The 20,714-nt window shown below is 36.8% G+C and overlaps 1 protein-coding gene across 13 annotated transcripts in view; it reads right to left on the bottom strand.

Annotated features, from left to right (window-relative positions):
• The window catches only part of LOC306875968 (E3 ubiquitin-protein ligase MYCBP2-like), a 108,966-nt gene that overhangs the window by 65,139 nt on the left and 23,113 nt on the right, over nt 1-20,714 (bottom strand). For 11 of the 13 annotated variants that reach the window (XM_079426804.1, XM_079426809.1, XM_079426814.1 and 8 more), the window contains exons 4-17: nt 20,127-20,280; nt 19,848-20,044; nt 17,603-17,845; nt 17,363-17,434; nt 17,057-17,153; nt 16,666-16,739; nt 10,893-11,031; nt 10,722-10,798; nt 8,050-8,254; nt 7,793-7,957; nt 6,443-6,601; nt 5,978-6,182; nt 4,687-4,832; nt 385-495 (exon numbers count right to left, since the gene is read on the bottom strand). In XM_079426804.1, the coding sequence (XP_079282930.1) occupies nt 385-495; nt 4,687-4,832; nt 5,978-6,182; nt 6,443-6,601; nt 7,793-7,957; nt 8,050-8,254; nt 10,722-10,798; nt 10,893-11,031; nt 16,666-16,739; nt 17,057-17,153; nt 17,363-17,434; nt 17,603-17,845; nt 19,848-20,044; nt 20,127-20,280 (2,044 nt within the window). The remainder of the gene's footprint in view (nt 1-384; nt 496-4,686; nt 4,833-5,977; nt 6,183-6,442; nt 6,602-7,792; nt 7,958-8,049; nt 8,255-10,721; nt 10,799-10,892; nt 11,032-16,665; nt 16,740-17,056; nt 17,154-17,362; nt 17,435-17,602; nt 17,846-19,847; nt 20,045-20,126; nt 20,281-20,714) is intronic. The other 2 variants (XM_079426810.1, XM_079426808.1) reach the window with 1 other exon arrangement.

The following is a 20,714-nucleotide window of genomic DNA, read 5'->3' as shown; positions in this document are numbered from 1 at the left end:
ATGAAAGGGCTTGGGATTCGTTTTTAAAAACGACTCGTTTCATTGATTCAGAGTCGACTCTTTCTTTTGAGAGACAATAACTTTATACACGGTGCACTTTCAGATTTAAATCTTTGCAGGATGTTTTCATTCACTTTGTTGCACACTGCATGAAAGGTCATTTTCAAAAATCCATAACAGGGGCACTTTAATCAGTAGTGTATATCAGCTGCAAAAATAAACTTAAATATATTGCAAAATTTGATACATCACCGAGCCCTGGTTTTACATTGTAAAATACTTTGAAGAATAAAAGAACTGCACCATAATGCAGTAGCATATTTGTGTGTCACATATGTGGAGTGTTTGAGTTTACTGTGGGGTCTGGTCATGTAGGCGTCATACCTCGGCCCTCTTCCAGCCGGTGCCGGCGGTTGATGCGTTGTCTTTTCTCCTCCTGTCGAATCTGGGTGTGCTCCTCTATATTGACGCCTGGGGGAGGAGGGACAGGCACAGCTAAAATAACAGAGGTCCAGCACAGGCGCGGCCAACGGAGGAGACAAATGAGAAACAACACAGGAAGGTGAATGATGAGCATGAGATGCAACGCAAGATAGTGAGAGACAAGAGCAGAGAGATGATGCCAACAAAACACACACACAGTGCTGCTTCACTAGGCAAATATACAGAGATGATACTGCCAAACAGCCAGTGACTGATGATCTGCATTAGGACTGGGCAGTATAACTGTACACCACATGACAGTACAAATTAGAGACTGCCTAATTTGGTTTTTATGAATGCTGCAATGCAAATATTACACACACACACACACACACACACACACACACACACATATACACATATACACATACATACACTATACATATATTAATCATGATTAATCGCATCCAAAATAAAAGTTTTTGTTTACACAATATATGAGTATGTAGTGTGTATATTTACTGTGTGTGTGTATAACACATGCATGTAAATATTTAAGAAAAATATGCCGTTTATGTATTAAATATATTTATATATATAATATATATATCCAACAAAGATCTTTACTGTTAGCTGCTCTCACAGCAGCAAACAAATTGCTAGTCAACCGTTGGAATCCTCCTCACACAATGGACAGATGAACCTGGACTGTGTATTTGTTGGACATTATCTCAATGGAACTCTCTACTTCTTGTATACATGGATCTAACATGAAAACTGTACATTCTAACATGAAAACTGTACATTCATGGCATTCAGCTTTTAATGTTGTGTCTTCTTTTCTAAAATCTTTGACAAAATTATTTTATTGTTATTTGTTTAGCTATTAATATTAATTCATGTGTTTATTATTATTATTTATTTTATGTTATTTATTTATTTATTTATTTTCTAAGTCTACCAAGGGGTGGGATGGGTTGGGTTTTAAATTTGTACAATTGCTTTTTGTTTTGTACTACTGTTCCAAAAAATAAAACTGAATAAACAGTTGTTAACAAAAAATAAATAAATAAATAAACACTAGGGTTGGGCTATGTCTACAAAATTGGCATCGGACGATGTCTACAGTGAAACATCGCGAGGGACAATGACATCGGGGAGCGGGGGGAGCTAGGGGGTGTGCCCGAAACGTGAATACATACTCAGAAAAACACGGGAAACACATAACGATTGCTAACGGTTGCCTGTTACATTACAGTACATAAAATTTCACTTACCACATAAACAGAGTAAGGAGAGATGACTAAGGACCATGGCGAATGGTTTGCAGATCCTCAGCACCACTGAGAAACATCTAAACTTGTAAAATGTGTGGTAAGTGCTGCCGCTCCATAGTATAAACAGTAACTTGCGCAATCGTGAATCTCGAAAGTGAAAGTGAAACTAAAAAGCGATCGTGCATTCAAAAGCAGTTTTAATGCCAGGTATAATAGCGGCTCCCTGATGCCTGCAATTGTATACAATACAGTATAATTACCCAATGATATAACTGCGAGAGAAAGTATTGAAATATATATTTTCCTCCCATCTCGTATTTATTCCCTTTAGGGTTCCGTAGTACACATCATTTTCTTTCCAAACACGGTACTGGGATGCGGCCGATTGCGGGGGGTATGGGGGAGAGATCACGATATCGGCTCAACATCGCGATGTCTATCAGCTATTGGCGATGGCATCGTTTATTGGCCCAACCCTAATAAACACAGTACACATATGTATACTGTGTATATTTATAATGTATATATAAAGACACACATACAGCATATATTTTGAAAATATTTACATGTATTTACGTGCATATATATAAATTATTCATATAAATTATATCATGTATATATATATATATATATATATATATATATATATATATATATATATATATATATATATATATAAATTATATCATGTATATATATATATATATATAAATTATATCATGTATATATATATATATATATATATATATATATATATATATATATGTGTATATATATATATATATATATATATATATATATATGTATATATATATATATATGTATATATATATGTATATATATATATATATATATATATGTATATATATATATATATATATATATATATATATATATATATATATATATATATATATATATATATATATATATATATATATATATATATATATATATATATATACATACATACATACATACACACACACACACACACTGCCCTTCAAAAGTATTGGAACAGTAAAGACAAAATTGCTCTGTTGGCTGTGGAGTCAAGCCATTTACAAATATGATTAAAAGATTAATATGAGACAAAACTACAGAATGTCACATTTTATTATTGGGTGATTCAACACACAGATGTTTTACCAGCTAAGAAGTTCAGCACTTTTAGAGTTTCATCCCTCTATCTGATGTGAGCATAAGTATTGGAACAGTTGCCTCACAGGTTTTTCTCAGTGATCAGCTGTGTCCTGTTGCATTAATTCTTCAGATATTAAACGCAGGGAATGTGTTGTATCAGTTATGTCCATTACTTCTGCATTCTGAATCTTGCATTCAATGATGACACTCACAAACCAGGATGAAGATGAGGGAGCTGACTTTGAGAGAAAAGCAAGCAATTTGGATGCTAAAAGAAAAGAGGTAGTCAATTAGAGCTATAGCAAAAACAAAGGGCATGGAGAAATCAGGAGTTTGGAAACCACCAGCAACCAACGACCTGATCAGCTGAGAAAACAACAGCAGTTGATGACAGACAAATCAAAAACGCTATGAAAATGAACCCTAAAAGACGTGTCTGTAAAATCACCAACAACTTCCAGAAAGCTGGGGTGATGCTCTGACAATCTACTGTCCTCAGGAGACTTTGACACAGAATTACAGATGCTACACAGCAAGATGCAAACCTCTGACCAGCACCAAAAATACAAAGGCAAGATTAGAGTTTGCAAAAAAGCACAAAGGTGAGCCAGAAGAGTTTTGTAACTGTGTTTATGGACCGATGAGACAAAGATGAACCTTTATCTAAGTGATGGGAAAGCAAAAATGCAGGAAAAAAAAGGGAACTGCAAATGATCCCAAGCATACAGCCTCATCTGTAAAGCATGGTGGAGGTGGTGTGGAACAGGCCCTCTCAACTTTACTGATGACTTAATGTATGATGACAGTAGCAGAATGAATGTGGAAGGGTACAAAACCATCTTGCCTACCAATATTCAAGAAAATGCCACCAGATTCATTGGGAAGTGCTTCATATTGCATCAGGACCATGACCCAAAACACCCTGCCAGTTCAGTCAATGAATTTATAAGGGCAAAGAAATGGAAAGTCTTATATTGCCCAAGTCAATCTCAAACATGAATTTCACCAGCTGAAGAGGAGAGTAAAGGCAGAAACTCCCCAAAACAAGCAACAATTAGGATTGGCTGCATTAAAGGCTGGGAAAAGTATTTGAAAGGATGAGACCAAGAGTCTGGTGATGTCTATGGGTCACAGACTCACTGCTGTGATTGTGCGCAAGGGATCTGCAACTAAATGATAGCTTTTAATCTTTTATATCTGCCTTATGTTTAACTGTCCCAATACTTATGCTCACATCAATGAGGGGGATGAACTCTAAAAGTGCTGCTCTTTTTATTTAGTAAAACATGTATGCGTTGAAACGGCTAATAATAAAATGTGACATTCTGTAGTTTAGTCTCATATTAATCTTTTAATCATATTTGCAAATGTCTTGACTCCACAGCCAACAGAGCAATTTTGTCTTTACTGTTCCAATACTTATGGAGGGCACTGTATATATATGTATATATGTATAAATATCTGTATATATGATAAATGTATATATATATTTATACATTTAATATAATGTTCAAGAGCCAATATGTAAAACTGATTTTTCTTTTCTTCTATTTGCCTCTTTCCTTTTGACAAACAAACAAATAAATGAAATACAATTATTATTATAAGTATTATTATCCTTACATTTTTTTTTTCCTCATGGTTATTGTATTATATTTTAAAAATGTTGTTTGTTCAAAGAGTAATTGTTACATTTTCATTCCACCCCTTCCTAAGCTTAATATTTCATGCATGAAGACAGTATGGTTGAGCATATGACATGAACGTGGCCCGCAGACAGGAAAGGGATGTGATTTGATGGATATGAAACTGTAATGAATGGGATTGGATGACACCTCAGTACCTAACAGCAGGTCCAGTGGTATCATTTCCTTTACAGCATCAAAGATTCCTCTCTGTCTGGCCTCCTGACCATCCAGCTCTCTGGCACAAGCCTTACAGCAGCCACATGACGAACAGCCTGACTCACCAGAACCGCAGCCACAAATCCTGCAGAGGACAGACACAAATAAATGGATAAGGACTAACATTGATGCAACGAACTGCAGCAGTAAATTTCAAAAATAGAAAGTAACAAAACCTCATTACAGCATTAAGTACATTTTTCAGTGTTTTTCTACTTTTTATCATTGGTTTTTTTGAAAAATCAGCCTTCGCTCAGTCTAAAGAAGCATGTCTAAGCATGTCGTCTTAGGGTTTAAAGGAATAGCAGGAACTGATTTAGATCACTTGCTCACCAATGGATCCTCTGCAGTGAATGGGTGCTGTCAGCGTGAGAGTACAAACAGCTGATCACAATAATCCACAAGTAATCCACACCACTCCATACCATCAATTAATGAGTTGTGAAGTGAAAAGATTCATGTTTGTAATAAACCCATCATTAGGATTTTTTCATTTTAAACGGTCGCTTCTGGAGAGAACATCAGGCCACATCCCATAATAAAACTTCTCCAGCAAAAAAGTGCATCACCTGTTGCCGTCTCACATTAAAATGAACAGATTAATTCTTAGGAACTGTTTTTGCTTGTGGTGCTTGAACTGTGCATATTTCTCTCCTGATACAGACAAGACGACTTTTTCACTGGAGAAAGCAATATTATTGATAGAGGACTCTCTATATTTTATCTGGTAGCAATGGTTTGAAGTAAAAAAAAAAAATCTTAAAAATGAATTTGTTCCTTGAATTTGCAGCTTTTCACTTCACAGGATGCAAATCGATGAACTGGAGTTGTGTTGGTGACTTGTGAATTATTATGATGTTTTTATCAGCTGTTTGGACTCTAATTCTGACGGCACCCATTCACAGCAGAGGATCCATTGGTGATAATGATAAATTTCTCCAAATCTGTTCAGATTAAGAAGCAAACTCTTCTACATCTCAGATGGCCTGAAGGTAAATTTTAATTTTTTGTTAAACTATTTTTTTAAATAGTGAGCTAATGTCTTTTCAAGTGCAAGAGTTCTTTTTACTTGTTCTCGCTTCAACCACATTACTTTATGTGGACCAAAAAACATACTGCTTTCATGTCAATTTCTTATTCTGAATATTGTCAATAGCTGGATAATGGTGATCTGTGTAAACATGTCTGGTGCTGTGTGTAATCATGTGTGTGTTGTTTGGTTTCTCTCACCCTCCTGGCACTCTGTCAGGTCGGCCGCTGCTCACACAGCTGGCTCCGTATCCGGTGCAGTCTCCACACACGGTGCACACCATACACTGGTCCAGTTTCCACTTGTGCATGCCTGGCTGACACATCATAGATTTCTCCTCTTTCTCATCCAGCTCGTCCTCCAAGTCCTCGTCCATTGCGGTGGCCATGTTCTCCACTCCAAACGCTATGGCAGGAAAACATCAACTATCACAAACACCCTTTCAAACGCAGCTGACCACACAGTCTGTGAATAATCATAGCATGTCAGAATCAACTGTAATAATAACCTTTTCCCTTTTATAGTTTTGTGAAAGAAGCACAACATAAGATCAGGAAAAATGACCTAACAATCACTCTATTTGGTGCAATTTTATGAAGATGGTCAGGAATATTCACGGCTTTTGCTAATGTATAATTTTCATGAAAAGTGCGAAAAGCCCTCACCCTTCCCTGCCTGGCTCATGGCTCCAGTGTCTCGACCACACTGGCCCTTGTTGTTCACTCCAAATGTCCACACCTCTCCGCTCTTGGTCAGGACACAGGTGTGAGCTTTTCCCATGGCAACCTGAGTTACAAAGTGTCCCTTCAGATCTGACACCTGACCTGTGATGGTGAGAGGACAGAAACAAATTAATCGTTACAATAACTCACCCATAATAGTTTAAAATGAAGCAGCTGGCAAGAGAGAAGATACTTAAATTTCAAAATTCACCAATCACAACTTACTTATTTTTCAGAAGTAAAGTAAATTTTCTAATGTGCAAATTTGATACACATGAAATCAAACTGATTACAATTCTGTACAGTCAGAGATGATTCACAATCAGATAGTACATTACAAATACTTGCTGCTAAATGTAGGGCCAAATGATTTCGGCGATGTGGAAAACTGACAGAAACATGGAATCCAGTCATAAAAATGAATTTACAAGAAAAACCAAATCCATGGAAATGTTATATTTTCAATTGATTTCATTTTAAAAGCTTAATTAAACTGCTATTGGTGTATGCCTTTCATTTGATTAACACGGTTTGTTATAATAAATTTGTATTAAATCAGAATTCCAGAAAACAATTATAATGACAACAATATCTGAAAAGATAAACAATTCATAGGGCTCTAATATTGTAAAAATTGCAATAAATTATTAAATGGGTAAGGTTTTATCAAATTAGTTGATTAAACATGCTCTATGAGTATTAACATTTAATTAAACCATTAAAACGGAATCCAGAAAAATTAAAAAGGAAAACACGAAATTTGGAAAAATAAAACTGATTTCATAATGCCTAAACATGTATTTTTTTTGTTGAACTTAATAAACTGATGTTAAATTGTATGTAGGCTTCATGATTTCAGTTATTGAGCTTTTATACATTACAATTTATTTATGAATATGCAGCAAGAGGTCACTATGCACCAATTGGTGATGATCGTATTTTTATATCCTAAAATTGTTCTTTATTAAAAAAAAAAATGACTCAATGAACTGCAAACTGAGTATCCCGGATGCAGAGCATGACCTGCAGAAATATTTGATATATCAGCAAAGTTAAGCTGGCAGGGAACTCATTTTAAGAAAAAAATAAAAATAAAAACAGTTATGTACTTAGTCTGAACATCCAAATATGGTGCTTTCTAAATATATCCTCCTTTTTGTGAATGTGGAGCATGTACTGGCTCTAAATAATCTCTCCCACAGGAGACAGATATACAGTCTTACAGACAGCATTATGACAGGTCATCATTTCATCCCTGCCATCTTTAACGGGCATCTGGCAGGTGGCACTTACAGGTACTGTCGCTGTAAATGGCATCCTTGCCAAACATGTAGAGCTCTCCATCTTTAGTGACAATGCTGCTACTGCCATTGTTGCAGGCCGTGTAGATGGCCGTCTTGGTCTCGAGTTTGATCATCTTCTTGGGTTTGTAGGGCTTTGGTTGTCTCCTGCTCTTTGCTAAAAACAGACACCATCACAAGCGTTGATCTATGTGCTAAAACATCATTATCACAGATCAAGTATGTACATGATAATAATTTCCATCATACTTGACTCTCCATCCTCCCCTTTGCTGGCGGAGCCCGTGAAGAAGACGCTCCCATCCTCCGCCACCAGCAGGGCGTGGGAGCCGTCATGGCCCACTGAGAACTGCACAATCTTGGGCGACTTCGTTATTGGCAGCTCCACCCACTTCCCAGCCGACGGGCCACCCTGCTTGATACCGAGGCTCTGATACTTTCCAGTATAGTAGATCTGCATCAGAGGAGAGGAAGACAATCATGTTTACATCTCCCTTAAGTCTGTGCACAATGGCCTCAACAAATAACTCTGTCAGATAAAAGAAATAAACCACTGAATAGACACGCAAGAACCGTCACATGGACACTAATTAAGGCACTCAAGTAGTGATGGGACAACTATTTTGAACAAGTTTTTAATTATATATTTTTGGTTTTTCATTTTAATTTGAAAGTTTTAGTTATTTTGTTGTGTGTTTTTGTCATTGTTAGTTGAATTTGTTTCTTTTATGTGGGTTTGTTTTCATAATTTTTTTTTTTCATTTTTAGTTTTATTTTAGTATTTAAAGTTAAACAATTAAAATAAGAAATGTTGCCTTGGCAACTAGCTGAAATTATATATATTTTTTAAAACTTTACTTTAGCTAATGTTTATTTAAAGTAATGAAAATGATTTGGTTTAATGGGTTTAGTTTCAGATTTAGTCACTACAATAACCCTGAAACACACACATATAATAATATTATTGACTATTTAAAACTCATTTTAGTAAAGTGCTCTGTAAACTTAGAGGTCATTAATGAAATATAGTGTTACGGTATTTAAAAACAAAAATGAGTCATGTGGGAAGCCAATACTGCACTTCTGGAATAACTACAATCAATGACGACAGAAAACACACATCAGCATTTCTGCAGTCCATTAATGTACGTGTGCGAAAAACTACATGACCTTCTTTTATTACAGTCCATGGTGTTTATTAGGAAAGTTGCCCAGTCACGACTCATCCAGGCCTGTTTTACTGCTGCGCTCACTGGACTGGATAATCTCCAGATAAGGTAAAGAGAGAGTTTAGTCTTACAGAATGATAAACCCACAGTGGCTCTCATATCTCATGAGGCCTGGCACGCGCACACACACCGCACCTCCCCAAAACACACTCTATCACTACACATCAATCAGACACACCCAGCATCCATATTTAACTTTTTGCCACACCTGACAACAGCAGGTCAACTGAGATAATAACCCAGCCATAAATTATTAACTGATATTATTTAAAGCCTTTTTTCGCCATTCCTAATCAAGTTAGTTGCCAGATGGCTAAACTGTTTCATGTACTTGCCAAAGCCAATTTGTACTTGCATTAACGCTCATTGTGTGTCAGTTTTGGATCGTGGCCATTCCCCTGTATTTGTAGTGCGTTAGGATCACATGTAAATACACACAAGCTGTGCCCGCTTTGGCCTCTCAAATGCTCCAGCCTCACAGAGTGTCAAAGAGCCTCGGCGCTCAACTGGAAGGGTAGAATAATCAAATTACTTCCAGTTATTTAAGCATCTGTGCGGCTCTACAGGCGGCCCTTCTCTGCTGCTGCCGTCGCTTTCACACCAGAGACAGAATCACTGCCATCACCCCTGCCTGATAGACCTAGTGTCAACCTCACACACTGCTGAAACCAGCTGGTACACACTTACTCACTCGCACAACCTCCATCTGATATAGATTTATGAGTACAACTAAATAAATGTGCATATTTAATGGCCAGATGATTGTGCAGTAGCTGAGGACTACGCTTCAGTGCACTTTTATTACTTGTCAACAGATTCAGTTTTCTAATAATACAAAAGCATTTCTATTACTTCTAGTTTGGATTCATAGTCATTTTATTGTTCAAACTAAATTAAATATATATTATATATATATATATATATATATATTATTATTATTATATATGATATATACCATTAAGATTTTTTGACAATTTAAAATAAACAAATCTTCTATCAAAATTAACATTACCATGATAATTAACTAAAATAAAAATACAAACAATACCACAAACACATACAATTTTACTAAATATATTAACAATATATGTATAACATATATTTATGAACAGATCAACATATTTTTTTTTAAATACAATCAATGAGAATAGGAGATGCTTAATTGACATGGAAATTAGATCTTAATGCAAAATATTATTATAAACCAGAAGTTGCGATAGACTTCCATAATGTAACATTTTCGTACATCAGCAGAGAGAAGTGAACAATATTATAAGATATTGGACTCTGATTATATATTACAAGGTCAACAAAAGCACATATATATATATATACATATATATATATACATATATATATATATACATATATATATATACATATATATATATATATATATATATATATATATATATAGGATTTCAAGTATATATAATTTCTGATTTCATATGAATTAATGGTCCTTAAATAGGCTTAAGTTCCAAAATATACTTTCTTAAAACCCTAACATGTTCTTCAAAGGTTTACTGGCATTCAGCCAATCATGATCTGCTTTATCTTGACTTCTAAGCTGATGCTGTAAATATGCTAGACAGTAGCACTTCCACCACCACATGAAAAGCTCAACACGTATTTCAGATGCAGTTAAACACTAATGCAGCGACACTGAGGAATATAGAGAGGTATGTCTACCTTCCCAGAAGCCGTTTTCATCAAAGCAAACTCTCTGCCAGCTCCAATCAGGGCTGCTTCCTCATCAAACCCTGTGCCTGAGGACATAAACACAACAACACCAAGTTAGTTCAATTCAACACATACTTCCTCTTAAACACCGATGTGCATGCACTGAAGCGCTGCTCTCACTGATGATATGAAGGTCTTTCTCCAGGTCAAAGAGGGAGATGCCACAGGCATGAAGACACTTCCTGGCCAGTTTGAGCTGCAGTTCCTGCTGTAGGGCCGGGTCTGAGCTGGTGGCGTAGATCCGCACCACAAAGCCATCCTAAATAAACCAAAAAATACACACAAAAGCATTAATCTTCATAAAAACTACATCTGGTTGTCAATGGAAAGTCAATGATTGGTAGCCAGTGGAAGCATTTAAGCACAATTATATGGTTATCAAACATTTAAGCTGAGCTGCGATATGAGGTTCTTTAGGAGGGTGATGTGAGGTATCTTTTCAAAGCAAAAAACACTTATCCCAGCTTAATACGCAAATTCTAGGGCTGTGTATTGGCAAGAATCTGGCGATGCGATACGTATCACAATACAGGGGTTGCGATACGATATATTGCGATACTGTAAGCAAGGCAATATTTCTTATTTTAGGAATAGGATATATATTTTTTAGGAAAGCTATCATTAAGAACACACCACCATATGCAAACCTTAGCAAAAAATAAATAAATAAAAATAGTTTAACCAGAACACACTGGGATCTGCATTTGCAATAATCAGTCCCTATAACATTCAACATTATTGAACCACTTTTTGTGCAGTACGAGTAAAGGGGGAAATATTCAAGTGCTTGCATGATTATTTAGTTAAATGTATGTATAAAATGTATTTTATAAAAAGTATACGGTAACTACATGGGTTAAGTTAGGTTTAGGGGTAGGTTAGGGATTAGTACCTAGTTATTACACATTTATTGTAAATGCTATAATAAGTACATAGGAACAGGGCTGTAAAATAAAGTGCTACCGATATTTTCAATACATTATTCTGTTTGAGCATCCCAGTTAGTTTGACAAAGAGATCCTGTCTTGAAAAAGCAACCAATGGTGCAAGTATGAGGCGGGACTATCTGTTGCAGCAATTCTGTTACATTCCTTCTGTCTTGATAAGTTGCCAACCCTAACTGGCCAGTCCAGTGATTTTTTTTTTCTCTTTTTTTAAGGCAGTCTTCAGTGGCAAATGCTTTTTCCATGTCGCCGCATAGGGACTTTCAGGGATTCTGTAGCATCACTCTTTCGCTTAGCTCAACTTCAGCCTTTGAATACTTCTTTGAATACATCTTTCTGCTAGTTAGTGAGCTTCATGCACTGGCTGTGACTAATTTGCACATGCATAGTCATAATAGTGACATTTTAGTGAAATTTCATGGGCAAAAAAGGTCCATTGTAAATAGTGTAGAGACATATGATGCACATTTCACGCAGAAATCCCTTTCAAACCAAGCAGCTTTCTAACATGCATTGATCAACTTGAACCTGTTGCAAAATATAAATGGGGTCATTTGCTCTCATGAAATTACTGATTGGATGGATTCCAACTGAAAATTGCTGTATTTCGCCTGCAACAGTAAATGTGACCGTCCCTTAACCCAAATTTTTGTGTGTGAATCAGTCCATGGACATGGCTGCTTTTGGACATTCTTCAAACCAGTCTGGTGATAATGATGATGATTCAAATGTAACATTTTTATTAATCCTCTCATCAATTCCATCTATTGAACATCCATAAAATCAAAATTTCCAAGCTTCAAAATTGACAAAGACACTATAAAATAGGGCTGCATGATAAATCGAAATGAAATCGTAATTAGACAGAAGCTGCGATTTGTCATGCGTATCTTTCAGTGAAGCACGGTTCTGTGATCAGTAGTAAACCTCCAACCGAAGGCCAGAGGGCGCTCTTGAGCAGAAACTCCAAATACTCGCTGCAGAAGAATCCCAGGAAATGCCTATAGCCGTTGCTGAATAAACTGAACTCAACGTTTTCATTGATTCAACGCGACTAATAAACACACGACTACAACAATATATGGTTTATCAGTTCTTATTATCATTTTCATTATAATAATGTATATTTAGAACACAATGCCTTTATCGCTGCTTAGAATACTATGAAATGTGTTGCGTGCCTTATTCTGTGTAAAATCATCTCACAGAAGGATTTATTTCAAACACTCGACTGACGTTATGAAATGAGTTTGGTGTAAAAACATCTTATTAAATTTGGTATTTTCACGTTTTCAGATCAGCATTTACTAAACAGAGCCATAGTTCACTGAGAAGCTACGCAAACAGCTGTCATTATCGCGAAGAATTTCATAATCGTACAATAATATCATCTGCGATTTGTTTTGCGTAACCTGTCAGTGTACTACGGCTCTGTGTAGTAAATGGTGCTCCATCTGAAAGCAGGTGATGGAGATTTACTGCTGATTACAGAACCGGCTTTACTGACAAAATGCGCATGGAAATCGCATTCGATTTAATCGTGCAACCCTACTATAATCAATATGCATCAAGCAATTTTATTGAAGTCTGTTCTCATGCATTCCATTGACTATATTTGATGAGCTCTATATGTCTGTTGGTCAATGTTCATACAGGAATAAAAGCTAAATTAAATGTTCATCATATTTATATTTAAAAAAAAAGTGTCTCTTCAGAAGATTCATGCGAATTAAACAAGAAAACTGTTAGATTTATAGATATTATTTTTATGGACTTGTGGAGCATCAAATTTTGATGTAATGGACTTTCAATAAAGAGACAAATCTCTTTCATTAAAAATATCTTCACATGTTTCAGAGAAAAAACAAAAGTCTTGTGGATTTGGAACCAGTGTTAATTTTGTAAACGAAGACGTCGACGAAAAATATTCGTTGACGAACCTTTTTTCTGTGACGAGATGTTGACGAGCTAAAACTAATATCTGATGATAAAAACTGACTAAATTTATGCTGCGTCTTCGTTAACAAGACGAGACGGGACTAGAATGCTATTTGAGGACTACCTGACTTCTAAAATACATCCTATAGGCTAAGTTAACTGAATTGTCTTTCGAAATGTGCCCCTGTCATTGGATTGCAATCAGATGGGCATTTGCATATCTAGTCTCAATATGGCAGCCGCAGTGGGTGGATAGGCTACCAAAACGCAAACTAGTGATCTGAAACAATGGTTAGGGGTTAGGGATAGGGTGACCAGACGTCCTGTTTTTCCCGGGAGTCACAATTCGTTGTCGATTAACTTAAAGTTAGTGAAGACGTGATGGGCGGAATCGTGCTGACAGAAGTGCTCTCTCTCTCGTGCACACGCTTAAGTGAGCGTAAACAGGTGGGTGAAAACTGAATGTGTGTCAGTATTACACACATTCAGTTTTAAATGGACAGCATTCCTAATTAAATACCTATCTGTGTCATTAACGTTAACCAATGTTAAATAAATGTAGCCTAAACTTGTTAAGTAAACCCACTGTATCTGAAAAACGAGTTTCTCTCTACCAAAAATGTATTCCAGTTTTTCCCAAATTCAATCCTTAATTCAAATTTCTCATAAGCTTAATTGATTTGGTACAAAGAGAGAGGAATTAATGACTATTTTGTTTGAAGACTACATATAAAATAGCTAACAAAATAAATGTTGGTAACTGCAGTTTGACTAAAAGTTGACAAAAATGCAATGACTTTTCGTCGACCAAAACTAGACTGAAACTATGAAAGACTCAAATGACTAAAATATGACCAAAACTATTACGTATTTTCGTCTCAAGATAAAGACTTAGACTAAATAAAAATGCCTGCCAAAATTAACACTGTTTGGAACGACATAAGGGTGAGTAATTGATGACAATTTTTGAACTATAGCTTTAAAGTTACTGGTTTGCAGTGTTGCAGTAATTGCAGAGTGGACTCGATATTTTCACATTTTGAATTTCCTAATGTTTTTTGTTTGTTTTTATTACAAACAGGAGCCTAGAGACATAATATCCTGTTTTTTTACTATGATAATTCTGGAATACTCAAAGTCAGTTAAACTTTCTTGTGATGACAGGGCTTGTTTCAAAGCTCACCAGAATAGTCATAATCTCAGAGGCTTTGGCCTCTCATCTGAGGAAGCACAGTGAGCATGTGAGGGTCAAAGGGAGAATTTAACTGTGTTAGCATTGCACATGGGAGATGCAAAGCAGAAACGCACCCTCACTACTAGCAGCAGCCTCACAAATACTGATCCAGCTTCATCCAGAAACACACATGCTTAAGTTCAAGGTGTGTGCAACATGGGTGAGACTAGGGTTTGCAGTCTGTGATTTTGCATAAGTGAGCATGTGATAAAAAATAGAAGACAACACACTGGAGTCTTTGATTTGCCGCTGTTAACGAGTATGTGAGTGAGCTTTCAAAAACCTCACTCTTTGCTCCAGGCAAAATCACGCTGCTAATAAAAATACATGCCCTTCATCCTTCCTCCAAGATATGTGGCATAACAGTTCATAGCATTAATCCTTACAACCCCCCCCCCCCCCCCCTTAACCCCAGCACTCCCTCACTTATCTCTCATTCATGTATGCATAAAGAGATCTTCAAAGGCAGAGATGAATGATCAAATCCCCTCCCTGTACTGCTGCCCACTCACGATCAGCCAGTGGGTTCAATCCTAAGAGAAATGCCCACGTCCATTGCTGCAGCCCCTCCTCCCCTGCCTACATGGCTATTATGCAAAAGAGATCAGGTGCTGCTGACAGCCACAATCACACCACTTGAGAAAAAGGCACTGATCGTGTTTGTATGACGGGGGGGGGGGGGCAATATGTTGTCATCTGATGAAGACCGCAGCATGGAGAGAACAGGCTGTTCAATTTGGATTAAACAAACTAAACACTTCTTGGGGTTCTTGCACTATTATCCATCTATTCCACTCTCATTGCAGTCCAATAGAACCATCTGAACACTTGTCTTGGTTGGCAACATCAGCTGGTCGCAAATCATTGAAGAATTAACTGTTAAATGACCGTGTTCTAGTAAATATGACTGATTTCAGAGTTTAAAAACAGCATGTTTCTAAGTTAAATGGCAAGAAACTTTAGACCGCAGGAAAAAAAAAAAACTCATGCAAATATTTTTATACACACAACACTGTTCAAAAGTTTGGAGTCTGTAAGATTTTTAAATGCTTTTGAAAGACGTCTCTTATACTCACAAAAGCTACATTTATTTGATTAAAACACAGTAAAAACAGTAATATTGTGAAACATTATTACAATTTAAAATAACTGTTTTCTATTTTAATATATTTATAAAATGTAATTTATTCCTGTGTTGCAAAGCTGAATTTTCAGCATCATTACTCCAGTCTACAGTGTCACATTATCCTTCAGAAATCATTCTAATATGCTGACTTGCAGCTCTAGAAAAACATTATTACTATCAACACTGAAAACATTAACAAGCATATTTTTGGAAATTTATCTTTTTTTTTTTTTTTTTTTCAAGATTCAATGAATAGAAAGTTCAAATGAACCGCATTTATTTGAAGTAAAAATATTTTGTCACATTAGAAATGTACTAAAATGTCATCCTTGCTGGATAAATGTTTTAGCGCATTACACTATATTTCATTATTCTGAACAATTATTACCAAATAAAGCCTGCCTGATACATATACAAGCATATTTATATTCAAAAAATATCTCTCGCTTTGTCTGCCATCTTAGATTGATTTTTCACTTGGCACAATGCATTGTGGGATTGCCTTCACCCTGAAGAATTCATACTTAGTTGCCTTTTCATCTGGTATAATTATGCAGCCCACATTTTGAAAAAGCCTTTGTGACTATGATGCATCCAAAGACAGCTCACGAGGTTTTGGAGAGACATTGCCAAAAGAATAAAACCACTTACATCTTTGGAGGCTGCAATCTGGTTGATATATTCTCCATCAGTGAATACGATGTTCTGACCATCTGCTTGTAGACCTGAGAAAGAGAGAGACATTTTAATTTGTAATAGTTCCAGTCCAAATTACAGGAACATTACATTGAAGACAGGCTTGTCATAATCAATACAAGACGTATTGTTTTATGTAAACTACTTCATATCACTACATTATGTATTTATTGCTATGTAGATGAAAAACTAAAGGCTATTGACAATTCAAGGAAATAAGGGACAAGCCCCTCAATACATCCTGTTTAAATGGAAAACGTGAACACAGGGAAGAAAAGTGTGCTGGTCAAGCCATTTATTTTTCCTGCTCTTAGCGATCGATAGCACATAAGAGGGGTGTTTGTACCCGGCATTGTGATGGTGCCCTCCTGCTCCAGAGTCTCTGGGTTGATCTTAATGGCCGCCATGCTGTGACTGTTCATGTCTCGATACAGCAAACAACCCTGTAAAGCAAATCGCCACAGGAAAATTTATTTTGTAAGGCTGTTCAATGAATGACATTTTTGGTTGAAAACAGCATAAGCAAGTAATGCTTTATTTATGAGAAAAGATCAATAAATCAAACCCATATTAAGTACTACACATGGAGTACATTGAAGTTATATAAGCAGACAGACAATCTTGAGAAGCTCATAAAACAAGTGGTCAATACCTGGGCGAATCCCAGCCATGACCTCTTCTCCTTACGGTTCCTGATACGTGATGTGGAGTTGTACACATGGCCCTGCAATCGATAGCCTCTTATTAGCACCCACACAAACACAAGGATATACAACCTGCTGCATCAGCACTGCAAACCACATCCACGACTTTCAAATTGCACATAAGGAAGAAGTAAAATTAACTTCTATAATTTTAATTGTGCAATCAGGTAAATAAAGGAAGCCCTTACCCGCACGGTGCCGCTGTACCCCGAGCCCACTTTGTAGAGGCCATCTTTACAGAGCAGGTAAAGGAAGGAACCATCAGTTTGAAGAAGACAGCGCTCATCTTCATCGATGTTCACCTCCTTCAAAACCCATTTGTTCATCAGCGCGGCTCGCTTGATGCCGTTCCCAAACCAGTCCTGGATCTGGATCTTTCCCACCAGCACTGCCTGCACACTCCTCTGAAGGGCGTTCAGGATTGTTGGAACCTTTTGTTACACAAATATAGTCAGGTCAGATAGTTCTAAAAAATATAGTCTTAAACAGTTCTTGAGCATTCTTCCCCTTGAGAAAGCACACAAATGCAGAGTTATTTTTCATGTCTTCTTGCACTTAAACGGACAAATTCACAAAAATGGCAAAATGCCCATCTTGTTGAGTATCCTTGTAAACCGATCAGTTATGTCTTAAGTGAAAATCTGATTTGTGACAGTATATTAGATCCGTCCAATACACTGTTAAAAAAAAATTAATAGTTGTAAATAACAATAACGTTTGAAGTTATTAGTTGGCTTGTAGTTTTTGCTGTGGCATTGAAACTGGAATCAAGAATTGGGAATTTTTAATTATATCTAAAATGTTGGTGTCGCAACAACCTTATTTGCTAAAATACAATGTTACACGGATCAAAAAAATGAGAACAAACTTTTCTGTGGTGAGGCCAATGAAAATTTCGGCAAGCCAAAAACTGGCGTTGATCAAAATGACTTGGCTGGTTTGTCATTGATTTGAATCAGTCTAATGACTCACTCAGTGTCTGAATAACACTGACATGACTCACTCAGTGATGATACATTACAAAATGAACAAGTGTTACAGTGTTATTGCTGTACTTTAAGGATTGTGAGACTTGCATCAATGCAGTTACTGACTGGTTGTTTATTTGACTGTGTGAAGTTAAGATAAAGACCTACCAAACCCCTATCTGCAATTCTTGACCTTCACAAGATGGACAGCATGCCCCCCTTCAGCTCACATCTCACATCATATCCCCAGGACACTTTTTCTTCCTTATTTAATATTTATGTTGATATTTATTTAACATAAACCACTGTGTCTGTCTTCGCTGACCCCACCACAGAGCTCAGCTGATGGCAGTAAGGTACTTTGATGAGCGATGCTATAGATGACAAAGAGGTTTATTGATATTCTAGAACATCAATGTTATATTGCTTTAGATGACTCTTCAGTCAATAATGACATTTAGTTTTATTGCACCAGCTCTCCAGAGGATGAAGTACCCTTCTTTGTTCTTTAACTCTGACTCAAGTCGTACACTGCCAGCTTTCTAATTACGTCAATAAATCGATTCAAATCCATGGTTCATTTGCTCATGAAAATTCCTGTTGCTTTTTATATAGAAAAAACATACAAGTAAATATTGAGGTTTTCTACTATAAAAGGGTGTAACGGTACACGTATTCATACCAAAGCACTTGATCTGGATATTCATGTCAACATTTGCATGTTTTTCAGTTCCATTCTGAACCACTTCAAGTTGGACGTGTGCACTGTGAACTGACAGTGAGCGACGGCTCAGATATCACACTTTACACAAGCTATGCAAGTTACTCATGCTCCAATTACGTTGTAGTTACCTTGGTTACAACAAATGAACTCTGTGCTTCTCTGATGTCTAAATCAGTGTGTGATACAGGCAGAGAGCATTAAAAAACATTTAAATAAGCAAAAAAATGACAGACCTATTTCATGCAGATGGTAGAAGACTGAGGAGTAATTGGCTGAGGGACTCTGCGCTGGCAGAGTAACATAATAAAGACAGGAAATCGGAGGGATTTGACATTTTCAGGCAATTCAATTGTTGACCTCCTCATGCAGTTGCGGTTCTGGCTATCGCACGCTGAGAGATGAGCGGTAATGTGCTGTCATCCTGACTTTAGATGAACAGCAGCTTTTTATGCACTCTAAAATCTCAACCTCACTTACCAAGCAAGAAATTTACTCAACTGTTAAAAATCAGACTAAGTACTCAGACAGTACTCTTTTCTAAAGTTTGGTTTCTTTAGAAGGAGATGCAGAGCGGGAGGTGCTACACACAGTCAGAAATAGCACAAATTTGGCAGACTTTACCACATTTTAATTTTTTCATATCTATTAAATATCATCTATCTAGAAACCGTTCAGTGGCATCAGTGGAAGGAGCATCTTCCACAAAACTTTAAAACATGCAATCTCAAAACACTGACTCACCTGGATGGTCTGGCATGCATAACTGCCATTGTTGGTGAGGATGGCAGACACAGCCTGGAGGATTTTGCCAGTGTCTCCCCAGGCCACCACCAGGCTGAAGAGGCAGGCACAGGACAACGCTGTGAGGGTCTGCCCAGTGGGGTCGTTCATTCCTGTGCTCCGCACGGTGGTCTCCAGCAGAAGATGAAAGAGAGACTCTGCAGGGCCAACAGTGGTGTCATGATTGAACTATACAGACTATAAGTCATCACTTTATTTGAACAGGAGAAGGTATCTCACCCAGCACATCTGGAGGTTCAGTCTGAAAGCTCTCCGGCTGTTGTCCCTGGAGCATATCTAAAAGGGCCTGAAGGCTCCGTAAGCACAGTGACGGGTGTGAGAAACGAGTCTCTTTGATGAGCTCAAACACTCCACACAGCCCAATACCAATGATCTGAGGAGCAGAGGAACATAGCTGTGAAGTAACAATCATCCACAATAGAGATCCACCAAAATTACATTTAATGGCCAATGCCAATATCTACACAGTAGGATGACCCAATGACTGATAAAGGCAAATTAATCATATAAAATGTATATTAAAATACAAAAACAATAATAATGTTCAAGATTTACTCAAAAATGTCTTTACAAAAGCAAACAATTACAGTGTTTCCCATACATTGACTTATTTGTGGCGGACCACCACAATATCAAAACTGACCGCCACAAATAGATTTTCCAAAAGGCTTTGATTTTGTTGAATAAACATGAGCACTGCAGATTTAAAAATCAAAATCCGGCGCAGGTGTTTTCATATCACTGTATTTCAGAAGGAATCCGACTGTCTTCAGAAAATTTTTGATGTCATTTTCATTTTATCTTGCA

Source organism: Barbus barbus (assembly GCF_936440315.1).
Source record: "Barbus barbus genome assembly, chromosome: 10".
In the NCBI taxonomy this organism is placed as follows: Eukaryota; Metazoa; Chordata; class Actinopteri; order Cypriniformes; family Cyprinidae; genus Barbus; species Barbus barbus.
This window is presented reverse-complemented; position numbering and strand designations above follow the sequence as displayed.